Genomic DNA, 20,214 nt, shown 5'->3' on the forward strand with positions numbered 1-20,214 from the left:
TCAAAATAGTCCGGCCGAACAGAATTGAAGAGCAATAATAATAAGCTATAGAAATTACAATTAATTAATCAACTAATCAAGTCCACAATTAATCCCAATCATGCATTCATGGATCCCCTAAACCCTAGAAATTAAACTACTCACTCATGATAGCAAATAATAAAGCAATCAATATAATAGAAAACATGATGAAAAGTAACTAATAACGCAAAATAGAAATCAATACCTAAATGAAGAACAAAAGGATGAACTAAAAATTGAAGCTTTGATTGAAACTAAAAGTAAGTGTTTGGGACAATTTAGAGAGAAAACTAAAATAAAACTAAGTGATAATACTAGAATAAAAGATGTCACTAAAAATAAAAGGGGCTAGTATTTATAGTATGCCCAAAATATAGCCCAAAACCGGAAAATAAAACTCGCGAAAAAGCAGCAGGGGTTGGCGTCGCCCGATCGGGCAGACAGCCGCCCGATCGTGCATTCTGCTCGACAAGCGGCCCGATCGTGCGAAATTCCACCCGATCGGGTGGTTGCGAAATACCCAGAACAGCGCCCAAAATGACCGCCCGATCCGGATCGGGCGAATCCCGCCCGATCGGGCGCGCGTACAAGTTGCACAATCATCTATCTTCAAAACGCCATATCTCCTTCGTTATTCGTCGGAATTAGACGAGTGACCACTTGTTGGAAAGCTATTGAAGTATAGAATCCAACCCAATTGGAATTACTTCATTTGGAGTTGTAGAACTTGAGTTATGATTAAAATAGTGGACTACAGTCATTTATCTACTTCTTTCGTTATTCGCTTTGCTTCAAAACTCTTCCAACTTAATGTTTGTGCTCTCGAAAGTATATAATCTCTTATATTGATTCAAATGAGTAGGAAATGCACATAAATATGCTAATTCCTACAATGATGAACCTGAAACTACAAACACACTACAAGGAGCACATTAGTGCTAAAAATCGCTCCGAAGAGCTCATTTGAGATCAAAAAGTATCAAGGGACGGGGTAAAAACACTATAAAATATGAACATATCAATCATGCCCCCCCCAGCCTTGTCGAGAGTGTCTCTGGCAGCAACAAATATATTCTCATCCACATCAGTGTTTGGACTTTTTTGTCGAATCATCTCGACTACTAACAAGCGAGGATCTCTTCCGGCGGTAACCACGGCGACAGGTTGGATTGGACAGCATGTCAGATGCAAGTGAAGGTTTGGGGGCAGCAGCACAAGAAGAAGTAGGCTTAGCACTATCCTTGCTCACCCGGTTTTTGGCGACGGTCGTAGTAGATCGACATTTGAAAACTCGGGTGGAATAAGTGGTTATAGTATCGTACCGACGTTTGGGGATAGGAGGCTGCGTATACAATGGCTGCCACTTCTCGTCAAAGCCAAGGGTTTCCTTATCGAGAATATGGAGCCCTAAAAGAAAGAAAGACAGTCAAGGTGAATATATAAAAAAAGAAAAAAAGAGAAGGGTGGAGCATAGGCAAAAAGCATAGTGATCCAAATAATTAAAGGCATAATTACCAAAACAATGAGTATGGCTAAGGCCGACAGCAGACAATGGCTTGTTGCCCAAAATATAATAAACATTAGGGAGCCAATTTCGATTAACAACCTGCTTTTTGCTAAGACCAACATCCATTTTGCTAAGACCAACATCCAGAAGGTCGCACTCTAAGTATTTGTATGCCTTCTTCTCGCGACGGCCCAAACCACGTTGATTGTACTGACCCGTCCGGGGTAGAGGTTTGCAGAAAGTCCGTCTGAGAGGAAACTCTTCATGCACTTGAACAAAATAAAAACGGTCTTGCCAGTCTTTGCAGCTACACAAGGGAGGATGCACAGTCTTCCTTTTCGGCGAACTGAGTCTCCCCATCCCTTTTCAGCCACAATAGCCGTTTGAACAAATTCAATGTCAGCAACCATTGTTTAAATAAGCACATCCAACCATAAGCGACGACGGCTCTGACGACTGGAGTAACTTGGGCCAAGCAAACATTCCAAGCCTGAAATATCTTCTTGATGAAGGAATGTAAGGGAAAACGAAGTCCAAAATCGAAATGCTTCGCATATACCGCGATATGGCCGGGAGGACAGTCAAGTATATTTGCACCCGCAAGCGGTACTTTCAGTCTGTAGCCAGCCGGCAAACCAAGAAAGGTGGAACCATGCACTTCATGATTCTTCCTCACGATCATCTCGCGCTAGGTCTTCAAGTTTACGGTTTTTCGAGCAGCACTGGTTAAGGGAGGAAACACGGGTAGCCTATGCTGGTTTGACTCCTCGTCTGTAAAAAAAAATAGGTGCTCCTTAGCCTCATATGCAAGTACCTCCTCTACTGTAACAGTGGCCGGATCATCATCATCAGAAACAATACCGGCATCATCATCATTATCATTACCCCCGACGATACCGGCCTCATTATCATTTGTACCGGCATTATCATCGTAAACGTGTTCGCCACCACTCTTAACTTCTGATTTGTCGAAAATAGAATCACCCTTAGAATATTCACCGGTATCAACCTCATCATCATCCTCGACGTGTTCCTTACTAGGTCGGCGACCGCTAGTACTAGCGTTCTGCTCTGGAGCCATCGTACCGAAGTTGCCAGTGTTAGTACCATACTCCCCATGACCCCTACCGGCAGAATCCGTAAGTTCCCGAAAAGACCCGATGTGATATTGCACAGAGATGGGGAGATGTCTAATATAGGCTCAGAGTCACGAACACTATGCTCATGAGGCCGCAAATCTCTTTCCATTCGAGCACGCATTTAGTGAAAACCGAAACAACGCTCCTTCTCGGCCTGGCTTAAACCCTCGTCGAACTCGCGAGTCGTTGTCATTGAGAAGTAGGCATAATGTTGGACCAACAACAGTTAATTTCGCGAGGTACAACCAACCAGAAAACTCAGTGGGGCGAGAAGAAGAAGGCAAACCCCCACCCAAAGAATTACTCATGCCTAGGTGAGAAAATTCTAAAATAGCACAGAAATAGAAAGCAAAAGAAAGAAAAAAGGAAAAGGAGTGAAAAGACTGGGTACCTATAAAAAATTCCGAAAGGCGAAACTTTGAACGCGAATGAGAAAAAGAGAAAAAAAAAACCTGCAAATAACAAAATCGAGAGAGATTAGTCAAAGGGTTAAGACATTAAACCCACATAGAAAACCAACTGACATGCTCAGATTTTAGGAAACGTCCTTTAGCGAGATACCAGAAGAATAATTCTTCTTACAATTACGCCCGAGGCGTCTTCAAGATTGTCTTCTTCTCGTCTAGCCTTCTCGACAAGAGGGAAGTGAAGTGGTGTGCTACTCCTCCACATTCTCAATTTTCTTGATAATCCTACTGCTGGAATTCTTCACTATCACTTACACAGTTGACAAATTATTAGCTTCAAAGTAAATCTGGAGCCATCATTCTTAAACAACCCACTGCACATCCGAAGCTTAAACAAATGCAACAAAATTAAGGTAAACTCGACTATAAGTAGCCATGTTTGTTTATATATACAAAAAGCAAAGTATTATCAAAGTGAGGAACAAGATACAAGGGGATGTATACAAAGCAGCAATCTAAATAGTCAGCCCTCGTCTTTAGGAACACAGTCAAGTAGAGGAGACCAGCTTCCTTAACCTATTTCCGGATGAGGAACACAGCACAAGTCCCCTTCGCCAAAATATGAATTATGAAACAAAACTCTAAACTACTACTACAACAACAAGCAAAGCACACTGAGAGTTGGTAATTCCCCTTCAGATGCTGTATACTTGCTCATCCATAAAACTTGTGAAAACCGACAGTAACAAATTGCTGAATATCAACTTTTCCCCTCTTCCTAAATTCCCTCCTCTTTCTTTACTGCAGTTTACTTCGTCTTTTTTCTTCCATTTTTTTTTTACTTGAGCTAGTTCTTCTCACGATAGAAGGATAGCCAAAGTTAGCTACTTGGGCCGACAGCAGATGACTGCTCCTCAGAGGCAGCTGGCAATCCAGCATCTCCAGTATAACCTGGTTTGGCTTCCTCTTCAACACTCATTTTACTCTTTGGTGAGAGACGCTTGACTTCTTCAGATGTGTAGATGAAGATCTTTCTGACCATGCTGCAAAACTCCCTGGAAAAAGACCAAATCTCAGAAGCAGCCCACAGAATAACATACTAACATGCTTTCATGGTGTTATCAAACGTAAATTATTCCAATCTTATACTACCTTCGTTTCATAAAGATCTTTACGGTTACTATTTGCACAAATGGAAAAGTTGGCTGAATATAATAAAATATAGATAAAGTAAGAGAAATGTGTAAAAATATGGGTGTATAAGAAAAAATGAATAAAAAAAGAGAAAGTGAGTGGATATTTGAAATATTGTGGGGCAAGAAGGATAAGGTAGTACATTTTCATGACCAAAAATAGAATAAAGCGAAGTGTAAAGAACATAATGAAACCGACTAAAACGGAAAGTGTAAAGATCATTTTGAAACGGAGGTAGTATAACAAGAGTACAAGCACTGAACAATGCGATTAATAACTGCCCAGTAGGTTCACTTTTTTAGCCCATTTCCATATCCAATTATTCAAGTTGTTAGCCGATAACGTTTTTCATGAGGCCAAGGCCTGTTTACTTCTTCCGGGTCTTAATTTATTGTTAGTGTGTCCTTGGGATGGGGGAATTTGCATCAGGACATGTTCTTGTTAAACTTACTCCCATGGATCATCTCCAACCATCATCATGTCATCTTCATCATCTGTGTAGACAACCTGCCATCTCCCTGATGAACAACAGAGCTCCCCTTTGATGTCAAATAATTCCTCTAGTTTCTTAAGGAGGTCCTCGTAACAGTCAAAACGTGTCAAATCTACAGCCCTCCCAACAGCTACACCTTGCATATGAACCTAGAATATGATTAACTGCAATATTAGGTAAATTTCAAATACTCCACTTGTTTAATCTAAAAAAGATAATAGGCAGCTTCTTTCTTTTTTAAGTACAACATACAAGCAGACGTTAGTAAAAGACTAAATTTAAAAAGGTATACTATCTCAGACATACAATGGCAAAGACTTAAAAAGTAGTTCCCCGGAATTACCTAGAAAAAATGAATGGTTCTAAATTCCAAGCATTCAGAATTGTAAGGTTAAATGCAAAGGTACATACTATCTTAAAAGAGCCTTGATGTTTCAGAAGCTCAATGTTACGATCCGTACATGTAAACCAGACAAAATTTGGGACTTCAGTCATGGAACCAGACACAAACTTCGAGTCTGAATAATCACTACTAATCCAACATTAAACATTCCTCAACCTAATGACCAACACTCTCAACCAAAAATATCAGCTAAACAAGATTTCAACTCTAAGAAACAACATCAAGTAGGAAACTAATAGGTCTAATCTACACAACGAACAGCAAAAGGAAATGAAATAGCAAAAAGCCCAGCAAATATATCTGAACAATAAAATAAATAGGGTTGCCTCAATAGTGCACATTTGATATCATGTCCTGAACAAGAAATGGCCAGCAAAGGCATGGAAGTACACTAGAATATGAAGTCTATATCTGGCATTGAATGCTTTAAGATCTAGCCCAATTACATCTTCTAATTCATTCCTCTTTGTAACCATATATGACGCCAACTAGGATATAAAGAGGGGGTTTGGTGAAGTAGCAAAGCACAAGAAAGTAATAAACTGCAAGTAGTGAGATTTACCTTTGTGCATGTACGACTTTGCTTACTCGGAGAAGATTTGTCAGGATCACCACCCGACGAAGGCACATCAGATCGATTAACATTGGATCTATCAGATTCAGCTTCCAGAGACGGGACTGGCTGATCCTCACCAACCCTCGTAGAAGTTTCATCCAAATTAATACCAAATAAACGGCAGCCAGCTGCACTACTCTTTCTCTTTTCTCCAGATTCTTTGTTAACAACTGATCCGAGTGATTCTGATACATTGTCTGCTCTTTGGGACCAATAAATTGACTGGCTGGATATGGCAGGAAGGGAACTGTTTGCTGTAAAACCAACAGAACCAACCTTTGTCACAGATGAAAACTGATCACGTGCACGCTCGATTTCAGAACATGCAGCAACAGGAGATTCACTCGTAGACTTCCAGATGCCTGAGGTGAAGAGAAGAATAAAAATAAGTAGAGATCCCTACTAAAACACATTGGAGCCAAGAAGTAACAAATTTACACCTAGCCCAGACAAATCTGTTGCTGTTGCTGAGCATGGCATCATCGCAGGTCGTGGCCTCTTATTCCTTTGAGTCGGCTGGGAGTTGCTAGAATTAGTTGCTACCAGTGGTTCCAAGTCCCAAGGTGAAACTCTCTCTGGGCGCACAATTGATGAAGGCTCATCCCATTGAACCTGGAAAGGAACAAAGGGTTATATCAGAAAGGGAAAAAGAAGAGCATTTTCACATCAGATGCTTGAGAGTTGAGGCAACTCAGTCAATCATGACAGAGATAAGGAATATTCGGTACTAAAGTTCCACTCATGACACCCTCCGAGATAAACAGGTAACTGTAAAATGCAGCATGAGATATCTGTCACTTTTTACATGATTGAAATATAATGTAGTAACAACGCTTTACGTGTTATAAATAAATTAATCGCAAGAAAGAAGCTTTACCTTCAAAGATCTCCATTCAGAGTTTGCCCAAGTTGATGATGGAGAATCATTGACGCCAACAATTGTGCCACTGAACCTGTCAAATTACGGAAGCAAGTAGATAAGCAAGTAGTGGTTAGATTACGACAAAAAGTAAGGCCCGGCACGATATACCTTCTTTCAGGAACTTCATCACCTTCGAATCTCATTTTGAATCTCATCCCAACAGAAAGCTTGTGGCTCTTGGCCTCAAGGTACTTGTTCACACTCACAAGGAACTCAGACCTACTAGTTCTGTCATAATATAGCCCTAGTCAGAAATTGATATAATTGGAAATAAAGAAACTATCGTAGCCAATGATCAAATAAACATGTTAACATCGACCAAGTGCAGATTTAAGGGACAAAACGGACAAATCATACACAACAAAGGATTGAAACACAGTATCCCGACCATCTGAAAGAAATAGTTCTCCTTGGGTCAAAAATAAAAGTTCAAAAGGATTGTTAACTGATACCAGTCCCTTAACATGTATGTAATCCTTCAATTAATTTTGCACGCCACATAAACTGTAAGCTCTTTTCTCATGCAACAAATGTGACAAGAATAACACCCTAACCTCCTCCACCCTTTCCCCTCACCAAATATTCCCACCCACTATCCTGGCTAAATACAAGGAATTCACAATGTACAAGGGGTCTGATGAATTGATGTAAGCATGTAACACAGAGCCAATAGTACGCAGCACCGAGTTTAGAGAGCTGTGAACAATAAGATGTGCCAAGCAGTTATGCATGGATGTGCAGAATGACAGATAAAAAGTGGACCAAATGAAAATATAGGTAAGCCTTGTATCTCGCAAACAAAAAGAATAACAGAAAAATTAATGGGGTTAAAACAGGTGACATCCCAACAAAACCTGTAATCAGCAAGGAAATACACTAGTCGGCATGGCAGACTCGGTTCATTAATTAAGTGGGGCCTGTTATATTCTTCTAAACAGATGTCAGTTAGGAATTGCACATAGAATAAACCTTTTCTACGCCGCAAGGAAACGGATAAATATGTGTAATAGAAAGTCTAAAATTAAGAAAGATCACGAACCTTGGCTTGTAGAAAACTGAAAACAGGGTTCCAGTTTGAATTGCATGGGCTGCTGTAGCAAGAACGCCAAGGTGCATGCTATGGCTAGAAATAACAGAAGATGGCATATTGTTCAACTGCCTCATCAGCCTCCTTACTCCAACACGCAGTTCTCCATTTTCACCTCTGTCAATAAGTTTAAGGTCTTATAAAACAAGAAACGTAATATTTCTACGTCTCGCAACAATTTTATTGGGAAAATACCCCCCCCCCCCGTGTAAATAATAAAAAATTAAACAGATGAAATTTACCTCAAAAATATAAATGCATCACCAGCTACTAGCTTCTTGGAACTGACAAATACACTCCACCCTGTAGTCAGTAGGTGGCGTCTTGGTTGCCCTGTATGATGTCCTAACAGGTAAGAAACTTCTCTAGAACCATAACTTGGTCTCCCGTGGGAACCAATAGCGGAAAAATTGATTAGAGTGTATCTAACCAAAAAAATAAGAGTGCACTAGTATGTACAGAAACCGGAAAAGCATCAAGCAATCTCTTGGCAACCCTCAAAACCTCAAAAACTGTAACAGATATTCAAAAATCCCTGCTTACTAAACATTTTTTATGTCCATAACTCAGTCTCCAATTTCTGTTTTTGGTTTTGCTTTGCGTTTCGGCTTCTATTTGACAGATAAAATAGCAGCACAAGAACAACTTCTCTGCTTGCACAATTCCTTAAAGCCTCACATTACATGCTCAAAGGCACAGCTTGGTACAAGAACACATCTGTTAACAGGGTTGCTCACCTCTAAATATGTGGCGGAAGTGCCACTCACTGCGATGGAGATCTGTAGCAACCAGTTCCTGCCAAGGTGGCTGCTGAGACATGTCCTGCAGAGTGGACCAGTTCAACATGAATTGAAGACGGAAAAAAAAGGAATGAAGGTTCATTTAAAAACCAAAATCCACAGCTTCTCTCAAGAAAATATTGACATCAATTTTCTTCTTAAGCATACTATCGTTGAGAAATATATTATGGGATCTCTAAGAATAACGAAGTTCAGCGGCAAAGCCTAACCAGGGGTGGTAAGCAATCATCTGCATGCCTTCGAAGCACAGAGAATCCACCATGTGTGCTAGTATCAGAAGCTGTCAGTGTCTTGCAAAACGAATGCACATTGCACCTTGGAGGATCTGGCACTGGAGGATCAGGTGTTGAAACTTCACTTTGCTGGGAAAGAGGAAATGCAGCATATTTAGATAATTGTTAATACTTTACATAAAACGTTAGTACTAAATGAGCTGATACAGACATGGGGAGATAGTAACACTAAAATAAGCAAGAGCGCTGACTGCAACTCATATGCCGAGCACTCATAATGACATGTGTGAATCTTGTCCATTTCCGGTTGAGAGTGAGATACGCGTCAAAGCGAAAAGATATTTTTTTATCAACAGAGAGAAAGGGAATGAAGGAGAAACTCACATCTCTTTCAGGAACCAGAGTTATCTGAGCATAAACTTCATCTGTTTCAGGCTCCGCCTACACAACAAATATAGATTTAGAAGTATTTTCACAAACACTTAGAAGCCTATAACATGGGAAGAAGATCACAAAGGCATAAAGTATTCATAGTGATGGTAATGCAACTAACCCGAAGTTCAATATGAGCCACTTTGCAAAGAATTTTTGATGGCAAATTGAATGAAGGCATCTGCTGGTCTAATCCCTGATGTGTTGATGCTTCAAGCTGAAGATCGAAAGGATTACTCTCATCAGCACGAAAAGCAATTAACCACATCAAAAGTTAAGACAAGATATGCTTCACTTGAGAAACAACAAGCACAAGAATACATCCTGTGTAAAAACTGAAAGTAATTTTTGCTGGGGTCAAATGCCCACCCATCCAACAAGATGCCCACCCATCTAACAAAATACTCACATTTTATCCTACAGTCAAAACTTCACCAAACTACTCAAAGAAAGTAACGGAGAGTAGTCCAAACAGTGAACAACCAAGCAATCTTTAATGCTTTGGCAAACATTACTAAAATAGTGCATATCCAAATATCAAAAGAAAATTACAAGGCATATGTGAAAAAATCAAACAGAACGAACCCTTGTCAAATTGCAGCAATATATAGCCTACTGTATCCCAAAGTGATACCCCGGAAAATGGAAGGGAAAATTACAATTGAAAAGAAAAAGATCCACCTACCTGCTCCATGTGACCTTGAGGAAAGTAGTAAACACGTTCCCCTTCACGGGGAACATTTACTAAGGGTCCAGCGCAGGCATACCAAAGCTCCTTGTACAAAGCATCTACAAATGATTCATAAATGATTCACAATGACATTAGAAAAGAGGGGGTAAACCTGCAAACATCAGCCAATAACAAACTAGGCAGTACAAAAAATTTCCAATCTGCTTTCCAGAACTTGAAGAGCAGAATAAAGATTCTACAAAACATAAAATCAGTTCAGATTGAACTTGGATACCAAACTTGTACCCAAAGAAGTTTGGGTTTAGATGTAGACAATCAGATCCAACTTCATAAGCCTATATAGCCAGTGTTCAACCCAAATTAAAAAAGCAAAACAAATGCCACAAATATCAATCTAGGTCAAACCCCCTCACACCAAGAATAAAAAGAAAAGAATTTAAAAATAAAGTTATGAATAGGAAAAAACCTGAAGGTCTGATTGTGATGATAAATGGGTAGCCGGAAAACTCTCTCTCGTATGAGAAGTATCATCTCTCTCTCTCTCTCATGTGATAAGTTTAGTTTAAAAAAAGCGCGCCCAAGGCGCGCCTAGGCGCAAGGCTCACCTAGGCTTAGCCTTCGGCGCCTTGAGCTCTCCAGGCTCACTGATGTCAACCAGGAGCGCGCCTTCGTGCGCTTTTGTGCGCCTTACCGCCTTCAGTCTTCAGGCGCAGTAGGATGACGTGGATCTTTTATTTACATTTTCTTTTCTTTTTTAATGATATAAACACACCCCATAGACCTATCAACGGTCGTACCTCTACAACCTTAGCTTTTTGGGTAGTGGAAGTAGCATAATATGAGATAATTTCATATTTCCAGTTTGTAATTACCATGGAAGGTTCTAATTCTGACACTCCATGGACGGGATCACGCAATGCTTATGAACCGGCAAGAAAATATGGCACTCCAATAGAAATATGTTGTTTTGAGTATAAATTGTGTTACTTTTTTTCTATACCGAATTTTAAGGTTTAATAGAAAATTATGTGCGCCTTGTATCCAAAAGGCGCGCGCCTGAGCCTTGCGCCTTGCTCCTATGCTTCATGACCCTTGTGCGCCTTAGTGCGCCTTGCGCCTTTTTAAACTAAGGTGAGAAGTACCAGCTCTCTCTCTCTCCCCCCTCTGGACGCTGGATTTTAATACCGATGATCAAGATTAAATCCTAGAACTACTACTTTTGCGTTTCCTTTTATGTATTCCTCTAATCTGCCATTATCTTCAACACGACATCTCTGTTGAACAAATTAAAGAACCCTCCTGCCCTCCCTCAACCTGCAACTATGGAGATAATTTAACACAGAGAACCTGACAATGACGACAAGAGGCAGATTACGCCGATGTTTAAAAAAAAGCATTTGAACTATCTTCCCTTCTCTATTGTCTTGTCCAACCAAGCTCCAACAATGATGATTTCAATTTGTAATTAGGATTTCTAATTGTAATACTTATTCTGTTCGTTAAATATTGCACCATGTTGACTTTTACGCTCCCCAACACATGACTTTGACTCTTAATTTCTCAAATTGTGCATAAGTAAAAAAAAAAAAAACTGATATTTAGAAAGTATATATATATATCAATATGAATCTAATAAGACCTTACATGATTACATATTTTGTATGTATATATTACAAAAGATGGTCAAAAGCACATCATGAATAATGTAAAAGTCAAACTGGTGCGATATTTGTGGAACGGAGGAAGTATTGATTCTTGGTTCATTCACATGTTGGAGAGAAGAAGACATAGCTTAAGGCTAGGATCACATAATTCATATTTATTATGGCATGGGATCAACCATTAGTCTTTCGATATATCTCCAATGGTAATTTGATGTACATGTGACACTTAACTGATGAACTTATAGTCTTATACCCAAAAAAAGTTGATGTATTTTCAATGTACTCCTTCCTTCTTTTTTTAAATGCATCACTTGCCTTTTATGGGGGTTATTTTTAACGTATCACTTGCCTTTTATGGGTGTTTTTTTAAATGCATCACTTCCACATTCGGTAACTTTCTACCATATTTTGTTATTTCTCTTTTTCATTAGTTCCCACTCAAAATATTTTATTCTTTTTCTCTCCCTCATGGTCCTCACTTAAATAATTAAGAAAACCATCATCTCTCACATACTATCACTATCATGGTCTTCATTGTTGTTTTTCTTTAATAAATAAATTATCTAGTTACCCACTTACACCATTTAATAATAATTTTGCATGGGCCTCCTAAAACTATGTGCCCATGCAAGTGATGCATTTTTTAAAAAAATAGAGGGAGTATTTATAACTTGTCCTCAATGTATCTGAAATGTATGGTTGATGTATCTTGGGTTCTCACTTTTTCTATCTATTGTGTTTTCAAGCGTATATGCATGTTTATGAGGATGAACCGATGAAGATGGAGGAGGGAGAAATACGGAGTTGGGATTTGGCCAGCAGTGTAATAAGCCCGGGACAAAAGAAAGGGGGACGATGAGATAAGAGAGAGAAGGAAAAATATAGAACACAAAAATGGAGTTAGGTGAGGCTGGGCACCATTATTGGTTGGCCGTATATAAAAATGATATACTTAAGATACTGCCATCAATGAAATGTGGAGGGTAAAGCGTAAGATCTGGTTAATCCAATGTCACGCTTCTCACAGAAATGTTGCAAAAAACAAGGGGGTGGGTAAGGGAAAACTTGTAACTTAGTGTGAACACATCCCATAAATAGAATTGTTGCAATAATTGTGAAACTTCCCAAAATAGAAGTGTCGCAAACTTGCAATAAACAAAGAAAACAGGAATCTAATTTATCCTTTTATATTTTGGTTTGTTACTGAATTGGATTGAGTGGATTACCAGCCAAAGACCTTTTAATGAAAATCACACAACCTCTGAGTCTCGACATGATACACCACTAATGTACTTTCTAGTAAAGTTTCGAAAAGATTAAAAAAAATTATCAAAATAGGATCTGCGAACAAGTATAAATCGAATCTTTGTTCTAATGAACAATCTGATACAAGGTGGTTGACGAAATACAATTACCCAGTGAGGCTTAAGTAGCCAAAAAGGAAAATGGCAAATTTTATCATGGATGCACAATCCAACATCAAGATCGTCGAACTGAATAGGGTAAATACCGAAAAAGGACCTATTGAAAAACAGGGTGAATTAAAATTTTCCATTATCAATATCACAGTTGTGGAAGAATAAATTCAGACTAACTTTCTCATAGCCAAGGTGCCTAAAGCATCTAAAACAGCAATAATGGGCATCCATCTACCCTAGAGACTTACAGAGTAAGCAAAAATCATAACACACAATGACCAAAATGAAAAACAATGAGAACCTTGCTCTTGCTGTCCACCAGATTGCTGAATGCCTTGGAGCGCCATTTGAGGCTACCCAGTCACAGCAGACTTCCTATTTATAATAAGATGCTTCCCCAGGGTTGTGAAACGTGTAATTCGTTACTGCAAACATGTAAAGGGATGGTGTCAAATGTAACAAGGTCGCCCTGGCGTGTTAAACATAAAACCACTAACTCAAATAGATAAGGCAGATAGTCGGTGATAACACTTATTAAAGACTAAACAAATAATTAATGATTAGCCAAAGTCAATTGTTAATACACCTTAGAGATGGCATAATTAAGAGGATTGTTTATGCCGGGATTAAGACAATTCCACATATCCTTCTAGATTTCAAATAATTAAACAAAATTGGTATCATTCTCCTATTTCATCTCACAAAAGATCTGCAGTCTTTTAATCCAGTATGCATTACCGTAGAAACAGACTCAAACTTTTTGCACAACTTTTCCGTTTCCATCCCCTTCCCGCCCCCTTTACTCAAAACTACTTCCCGGTTTTCTGTGGGCTTAACTGGCTCCACGAAACAATTAAACCAGCCATTATATCAGAGTATCAGGTCTTTAGGGAAGCTTATTTTTAACTGCATAAATTCCTCAAGACACCATCAGCACCCCCAAAAACTAAATTAAGTGTTTGCTTGATACACCTCAAAAAAAATGAGAAATACTCCCTCTATCCCCTTTTTGCTTGTCCTCATAAAGGTGTGCTTTTAAAAATATTGCTTGAGTGGAGTTGATGAGAGAAAATTAGCGGGATCAAATTTAGTGACTGTGATAGTAAAGTGGTGGACCCTTATCGTCATTTATAGTATGGGGTAAAATCAAAGGGATGGCCCAAAAAGGTAAGTGAAGCAAACTTTAGGGACAGTGAGAGTATTTCGTCAGAAGTGGAAGACAATGTAGTTGTTTGGTTGGCGAAAACATTGGGTATAAAGTTTCTTACCTAGGTCACCCTAGTAAATGGAACTTCCCATTGTAAGTTTTATTTCCCATGATCAACCAAACAAAATTTGACACTTCCTAATACATGAAACTTAATAGGAAAACAATTTCTGATGATGGGTTATTTCCTATGTTCAAATCGAGTATCCTACACGGGTACTTGAGGTGATATGAAGAATAGGAGTAGCATAGAACCTCAATATAAAATTACAGACCAGATTTCCTTTCAAGGATATTCTATCATACAAGCCTAATTCCGTTTGTCACATATTCTCTAAAATGCCTAGTAATTGCCTTTACTCCATATAAATTTCCCACTTCACCATTTGGCTATTCTTTATCATTCGTGGTCCTTTCTTTTGTTCATACTAACACTCTAATTCAATGAATATGTTTGTTGTAAAGTAGTCAAATTCTTCATGAATGCATGAGAATTACACAAACTGAAGTTGCAAAACACACTATAGCGAACAATACACGTAAATACAAATTCAAAAACCGAAATTCCTAATAAAGATCCCTTAAAAACGGCAACGCAGGAAAATGTGGCTTATTAATTTGAAACTGAAATCCTCCTGTGACGTTCCACAGACAAATACTTGATCACTAATTGGTAACTTTGACATTTGCAATTTCTGTCAAGTGAGGTCAACATTAACTCTAAAACAAATTAATTTCATCAAAGTTCAGCACAATAAACACACACTTCTCAGTTCCCAAAAATTTTAATCAAATGCACGCAAAAACTGAACCATGTATACAGCTAAAAAAAAGGCATAAAAAAATGCTAAAAGATCAAAAACTGCATACCTCAATAACAGGAGGACCGATCTGAACTAAAAATAGATCAAAATGTCCCATAAATCAAGCACCAAATTCGTAAAAAAAAAAAAAAACAACTAGGATCGGGTACTAAACTGAAGCTATATTTTTGTCAATATTCAACAAATCAAACACGAAAAATATAAAATTGAGGGGAAAGAAGCTCGGAATTGAGCAAAAAGAAATAGGGTTTAGAAAATGAAAAGAAGGAAAAAGAGGAGAGAGAAAATTAAAAAGAAAAAGAGGGGTGGGTGTAGGTATGGGTGTAGGTGTGGGGGAATTGGGAGGTAAAAGGGTTGTCTGCAGGGAAGAGATGTGGATTTGGATCGTCCTTGCCTGGTCGAAGCCGACAGCTCCTTCCCCTCCCTTCAATTATTATTTTTATTTTATTCCACCACCTTTTTTTAATTTCTTATTATTTATTACTATACAATTGTACTAAAACAAAAAGTTCACAAATGACAACCTAAACTCATTAGCAAGGTTTGAGACCAAAAAAGAACCATACACAACCAAAGTTGCTTATATGAGTTCTACTAGATAATACAAACCACTTGCAAATACTAAAAGAAACTACAGAGATAGTAGCAGAATTGTTCGTTGGTCTTTAAATGATGGTTTCTTTGCACATTGGTATTAGAGTGTTTTTAAGAAGAAAAAAAGAGTGGTTGACTTTGTTTTGTTCAAAACTATGTGAAGAACTTCAAGATGAAAAAGTTTATTGTGTCCTAGTTCCACAATTATGTGGCGAGGTTGAAGAAAGTTAAGGTTTACAGAACAACGAAAATCTACCTAACTCGTTCTTTGGAATAAAAGTGAGAACCAAATTAGTAAGTTGTTGTTAAATTACTATGTATGATAGAAGGAATGGTGATTATAACTAAATTGATTGTGCATTCAGTGATTTGATTCTAATCTTTACATCTTTTAAAAGCCAAAAGTTGCCCCTTAATCTTTCTAATAATGCCTAAAATAACCTTACCATCATTCTTCAAAAAATTCAAATTTCTCTTAAGAATAGTGTGTTGACCATCTCGCCATTATGCATGTTGCATTTACTTTTTACTCAAGTGAACAGACGATAATACCATCCTTTCTCTCTCCTCCTTTCTCAATTTCCCAACTTCCACATGCAACACATTCTGTAATCCCCGTAATTTTATACATTTTATTAATATAATTTAACGTATAGTTAATTATATTTAAATAGAATTTACGAATTTTAGAAATAAATATGTAAGTAACGAATATTTATTTTTATACGTTTTAAATATTTCAACGATTTATGAAGTTAATATAATTTTAGAATTTTATGTTAAATCGAATTATGAAAACCGATTAAATTTAGAAAGCGATCCTAATCGATTTTGGATTGAAGTCCTAAAACTAAATCCTAATTCTAAGCCCACTTGGCAAAGCCCAAACAATAAAACCCAAAACGCAATCTTTCCCTTTTCTATTTCACGTGAAACAAAATACAGCAAACCCTCTTCTCTTTCACTATTCACGTGAACAAAGAACAAGGAACCCTCAAAACTTTGCTTCTCTCCACACTGCCGTCATTGCTGCTGCTGCCCAGCCACCACCACCGTCGGCGCTTCCTCCGTCGTTGTCCCTCTCCGTCGCCGCCGGTAATTCTTTCCTCCTCCTCTCGTTCGTTCTTCCCCTTGTTTTCTTTCGTTTCTTGTGCTTCTCCTTAAGCACTGCCATCTATGTGTAGCAGCCACCGCGAGCTTGTCGCCGCCACCACCAACCGGCACGTCACCGGTTTCTCTCACTCACCGTCGTCGGTAACTCCCTTCTCTCCCCTCGTGTCTCTTCCTTTTTCTATTCGGTTCTCGATGCCCTCCTCCTCACTCTCTTGCTTTGATTTATCGCACAACAGCCACCGCACAACCGCCTCCCTCGCTGCCACCGCACACCCGTCGGCCTCCGCGACCACCGTGCTTGCAGCCGCGAATTCCGTCGCCGGCCAGCCTCCCTTGTCTCCACTTTTGGTTATTTCTTCCCCTTCAATTTATTTAAACGAATATAAATCATGCGGAAAAACCATAAAAGTCAGGATTCCAAATTAATTGCCACATAACAATTAGCATAATTAGGATGCATACTCTTTGTAGTGTGCCCTCCCTTGCTGCGCCCGAACCGAACAAGAACAAGTCTTTAGGACTCCAAGTGTCGTCCCTCCGTAGAAAGTCCACAACACGTCCGGATCCGCCTTAAGATTGACCAACTAGAATCGCCCTTAAGGTACTAAAATATTCGGCTATTATGGGCAAGTGTATGGCTGAATTTTTGCTCAAATTCTTACCTTTGAATACTTCAAACTCGTTATAAATTATGAGCCTTGATCTCATATTTATAGGCCAAGGAATAAGTAATCGAATCCTACTAGGATACGAATTAATTAAATTAGAATCCTAGTAGAACTCTTATTTAATTAATTTATCTTTTAGGATTAGGAATTTAATCATTAAACGAATCCTATATGCTTTAGGTTTCGTATGTGAACACAAACACACACGCACGCACAACAGCCCACGAGGGGCGCCATGCGCGCGCGTGCAGCCCGAGCAACGCAGCCCACTCGCCATGAAGCCCACGAGCTGCCGCAGCCTTGGGCGCGCGCTGGGCCTGCCTTGCGGTGGGCCTGGCGCAGCCTTGGGCTGGCGTGTTGTGGCGCACGATTCCCTTGCTGGACGTGGGCCTGGCTTCGTGCTGGGCCTTCGTCTGGCAGGCCTCGTCCGATGCTAATTCGTACGATACGCTTCCGATTAAATTCTCGATTCCGAAATTCATTTCCGATACGAACAATATTTAATATTTCTGATTCCGGAATTAATTTCCGTTTCGAACAAATATTTAATATTTCCGTTTCCGGAATTATTTTCCGATTCCGATACTATTTCCGATTCAGAGAATATTTCCGTTTCCGGCAATATTTCCGATTCCGGCAATATTTCCTTTTCCATTAATATTTTCCGATACGTACCATGTTTCTGTTTCCGGCAACATCTACGACTTGGATAATATTTATATTTCCGATACGATCCATATTTTCGTTTCCGGCAATATTATCGTTTCCGGAGTATTCATTTGCTTGCCTTTGACGATCTTAGCTCCCACTGAAACCGAGATCCGTCAATTCCGAATATCCATAGATGGAGTATTTAATGCCATTAAATACTTGATCCGTTTACGTACTATTTGTGTGACCCTACGGGTTCAGTCAAGAGTAAGCTGTGGATTAATATTATTAATTCCACTTGAACTGAAGCGGCCTCTAGCTAGGCATTCAGCTCACTTGATCTCACTGAATTATTAACTTGTTAATTAATACTGAACCGCATTTATTAGACTTAACATTAAATGCATACTTGGACCAAGGGCATGATTTCCTTCAGTCTCCCACTTGTCCTTATGGACAAATGTGCATTTCCTAATTCCTTTGTCACTCGATGCTTGCTCTTGAACATAAGGTAAGAGTTGTCATCCTTATTATGTCCAGAGGTGTTTCTCGGTTTCAGAGTTCAACTGATCAAATAAACAGATAATCATAGCCCATGATTCATCCGAGCACGACCATGCATTTTACAGTTTCTAGCTCTCCGAGTGGCCTTGTACAACTTTCAGCATCTCATCCCGATTTATGGGAGGACAATCCCAATCTTGCGATCTTGAGATTAGACTTCGTTTGATAGGTGATTACCTGAGCGTTGCCTTTATAGCCTCCTTTTACGGTGCGACGGTTGACAACGTCAAAGTAAGCAGTTCTCAAACAAGTAATCTCAAATCACTCAGGTATTGAGGATTAGTGTCTAATAATTTTAATGAAATTTACTTATGACTGATTTTCATCTCTTACAGTAAAGTTTCATAGGTCTGTCCGATACTAGTCTTCCCAAAGTAAGTATCTATGCAAATGATTGCGACATTTCCATGTCCACATAGTTCAAGAAACAGAACTACTAGTCATCTTGCAATCTAGTCGTCTAACGTTTTCTATGCGTCCATCTTTATAGAAAACTCCGACCAGGGACCATTTTCAACTTTTGACATTCAAGTTCACTTGATAGACATTTCTTAGTCACAAGACTGGTCCAAACAGTCTATCTTGAATATATCGTCAAATCGAAGGGACTCATCATTTAATACTAAACCAAGATTAAATGGAATATGAAAATACATTTCATATATGATAAATGTTCAACTCTAATGTTTTACAACCATGGGCCTCAAACCCATCTTTAAAACAGTTCATGGAATTCAAAGCTATGCTTGATTTCCAGTGCTACAACATGAGTGTTGCTTCTCACTTGTTGCATAGGTTTAGTTATCATGCTTTGCCAATCTTAATATCCTTTTCATCGAATGTTCTTCGAGATATGATGATAAGATCTTTTGAGTATGTTTATTTTGTGATCTAGTCTTTCTTGATACAATAGTGGTTCTATGCATTTTGCAATGAAGAACCATCAAGACAACAAACATGTGATCTACCTAAGTTCAGTGAAGAACTCTTTAACATAAACAACCCTGTTTTATTGCTTCTTAGGCAATAATTACTTTTTTACTTCAACTGTATAGGTTGCTAGTGATGCTCTTGTTTGGATTTGCTTATCCAAGCAGTTCATGGATATGTGGAAGATTTTCCATCTGTATCATAGAACATAGAAATTAATATTTAATTTCCCACGCAACAACGCATGGTCTCCAATCCATGTTGCCATTTCAAAACTTGATGCTCTTTAGCTCGTCCTTGTCAATGGTTAACTCCAAAGGAATCTTGCTTGATCCTTTGCCAGTGTTTATGCGTGTAGCATAAATATTTAGCATATCTTTATTTCCTTGAGTCAAGAACTATTCCTATGTACCTTTTCAAGTACCATAATTTTTTCTTGATCTCAATCTAGTTGATCTTCACTTAGATCAATAGAGATTGGTATATGTTCGTCATGCCTAAAGTCATACGATACGTTTTTGGCGATCCTCATATTATATCATACATGATAAATTCTTTTGCAGAATAATTCCCAATTGAATTCTATTCATGTAACTTTAGCTCATTTAGTTTCAGTAGATACTAATTCCAGCTAAA

At 38.7% G+C, this 20,214-nt stretch overlaps 1 protein-coding gene across 2 annotated transcripts; it reads right to left on the reverse strand.

The window, feature by feature from the left end:
- Positions 1 to 3,482: 3,482 nt before the first annotated feature.
- LOC110803581 (auxin response factor 1) lies at positions 3,483 to 15,504 on the reverse strand. Of its 2 annotated transcripts, XM_022009109.2 has the most exons (15): positions 15,105 to 15,504; positions 13,329 to 13,452; positions 9,940 to 10,043; positions 9,376 to 9,471; positions 9,207 to 9,263; positions 8,799 to 8,951; positions 8,527 to 8,611; positions 8,032 to 8,122; positions 7,742 to 7,906; positions 6,811 to 6,930; positions 6,658 to 6,733; positions 6,221 to 6,392; positions 5,727 to 6,142; positions 4,720 to 4,910; positions 3,483 to 4,129 (listed from the first exon to the last, which is right to left on the reverse strand). In XM_022009109.2, exons 2-15 carry the CDS (start codon positions 13,372 to 13,374, stop codon positions 3,955 to 3,957), a joined length of 1,947 nt encoding a protein of 648 aa, XP_021864801.1. In that variant the 5' UTR covers positions 13,375 to 13,452; positions 15,105 to 15,504; the 3' UTR covers positions 3,483 to 3,954. The 2 variants fall into 2 exon arrangements, with proteins under 2 accessions (XP_021864801.1, XP_056696310.1); XM_056840332.1 differs by lacking the exon at positions 3,483 to 4,129 and having other exon boundaries at positions 4,787 to 4,925; positions 15,105 to 15,467.
- Between the last annotated feature and the right edge of the window lie 4,710 nt (positions 15,505 to 20,214).

Source organism: Spinacia oleracea, chromosome 3, assembly GCF_020520425.1.
Source record: "Spinacia oleracea cultivar Varoflay chromosome 3, BTI_SOV_V1, whole genome shotgun sequence".
Lineage (NCBI taxonomy): Eukaryota > Viridiplantae > Streptophyta > Magnoliopsida > Caryophyllales > Amaranthaceae > Spinacia > Spinacia oleracea.

Coding starts and splice junctions, on each gene's coding strand:
- LOC110803581 (XM_022009109.2), bottom strand. CDS start 13,374: ATGGCGCTCCAAGGCATTCAGCAATCTGGTGGACAGCAAGAGCAAG. Junction 8,952..9,206: donor CTCTGGTTCCTGAAAGAGAT/GTGAGTTTCTCC, acceptor CCTCTTTCCCAG/CAAAGTGAAGTTTCAACACC. Junction 6,143..6,220: donor AACAGATTTGTCTGGGCTAG/GTGTAAATTTGT, acceptor TCTTCACCTCAG/GCATCTGGAAGTCTACGAGT.